Raw genomic sequence first — 1804 nt, 5'->3', positions numbered from 1 at the left:
CAGCGTGGTGTGGCTTAAAAGGCCATTTCTCAGCAGCGCCCTGTGGCCGTAGAGAGCTGCCTTTGCATAATGGAAAATTGCAAGAGTGGAAGCAAGAAATGGCGGCTGTTTTCTCTCCCCACCATTCCCCCCTCCCCTCCCGACTGTAAAAATGTGTAAAAATCTGTGTCACCAATTTTGGTGGAATATCTACCTGGGGCCTTGGTTTTCGCCCCTTCTCCCATATCTCGTGGCAAAATGCTGCGGGAAGTTGTCTCTGTCTCCAGCAGCATCAGAGGTTGCAGATTCTCAGCACTTATAAAGGCTGATTTTTTCAAGAAACGCTGCCTAATGGCTAAGAAATCAGGAGGAGTATGGTGTAGGGACACCTTCCCCAGGATTTACACCCAGGGCCAGAGAGCACTGCCCTCTCCTGCTCTGTCTTGAAAGGGTCCAGTTTGGAGCTTTGGCCCATGGGTGCAGGCACATGGCAATTTACGGGATCCCCCCCCTAGCCAGAAAGATGGTATATATTGGCATTAAAAAATTGATGTTGGTAGATATCTGAATTCACAATTTTAACAATCTGGTTCAACAAAATGATTTCAGGTTTCAAAAAAATCCCTTATGATGTTGCTATCCAGCTCTTGCGGTGTTGCCCTAATGCATAACCCACAAACAAGGCAAGAACTTGGGTAGCTATAGGGTATTGCTCTCAAAATACATTGGATCATTTCCGCTCACGTACAACACAAAGCTGGAGTCTAGGACGGCTGAGATCGTGACACTGGCTGCCTGAGGAGCAATTGCGTCTGCTTTTTAATGCTGCATTAGCGCACAGGACAGAAGCCGGCAGCGGCAAGGGATGGGAAGTCGGCAGCAGCCAGGGTTCAGCCTGTTTTTACCTCGCTGGCAGCTGTAGGTGAAGCAGCAGGTGCTTTCCTGGGATTTTGCCTCTCTAAGTAGCTGTAGAAATGTATCCAGCCTGCAGGGCCGCGGGCTGTGCCCTGGGCTCTGCTCCCGCGCCGTCGCATTCAGCTGGGAGAGCTGGCAGCTCTTGGGCGCTCTGCTCTCATGGTCACCCCCCTGGCATATTACGGGCCAGTTCTGCAAGGTGGGGAGCTCCCTTCGGTACCAATGCACATAAGAAATCGGGGTGCTCAGCATCTTCTTACTACAGCTTTTTGCTCTGTTCATATAGTAGAAGATAGAACTGCTATAGAGAAGCCCTGGAAATTAAACTCCAGGGGAACTTGAGGGGTTCTGGGCAGCTTAATGTATGGATTCAGAAGGGGGAATACATTTCCATGTGGAAATTTCTGCGGTATGCCATGCGAGGCAGCTCTCTCTGCCAGCAGCACCCGCTGCACAGGGGATGTTGCAGAAGGGCCTTTTTGCAAAACACACTTCCCCCTCTCCACCGCCTCCCCTCCAAATACTGACAGCGCAGAGTGGCGAGATGTGCCAGAGCGTATCTTGACTTGAAAAGCATTCATCCGTCACTGTTGCAGTCCCAAGGCAGGGCTGTACAGATATGTAGTGAAATAAGACCCAGCGGACGCCTGTACATTAGAAAGAGAGACAGAGATCCGTGATGATATCAACATTTTATTCGTGCTGTAGCCATCTACAGGAGGTCCAGCTATATCGTTGGCTTGCCAGGGCCTCTGAAGCCTCTGGCATATGCGAAGGCACTGATTCCAGTGCTTGCGCCGAGAGTTATTAACGCAAGGATGATAGGTAATAAAATGGGAATATTTACAGCAGAAGCAACGTTTTAACATCTACGTCCTGAGGCTGTACCTCATTGAGAAGTGCATTCTGC

General features: G+C 50.0%; 1 protein-coding gene across 1 annotated transcript in view; it reads left to right on the top strand.

Annotated features, from left to right (window-relative positions):
• Positions 1–237: 237 nt before the first annotated feature.
• FGFRL1 (fibroblast growth factor receptor-like 1) overlaps positions 238–1804 on the top strand; it is a 93061-nt gene continuing 91494 nt past the window's right edge. Inside the window, exon 1 of the mRNA XM_009580479.1 lies at positions 238–277. Coding sequence (XP_009578774.1) covers positions 238–277 — 40 coding nt within the window. The remainder of the gene's footprint in view (positions 278–1804) is intronic.

This window comes from Fulmarus glacialis, unplaced genomic scaffold (assembly GCF_000690835.1).
Source record: "Fulmarus glacialis isolate BGI_N327 unplaced genomic scaffold, ASM69083v1 scaffold176, whole genome shotgun sequence".
In the NCBI taxonomy this organism is placed as follows: Eukaryota; Metazoa; Chordata; class Aves; order Procellariiformes; family Procellariidae; genus Fulmarus; species Fulmarus glacialis.
This window is presented reverse-complemented; position numbering and strand designations above follow the sequence as displayed.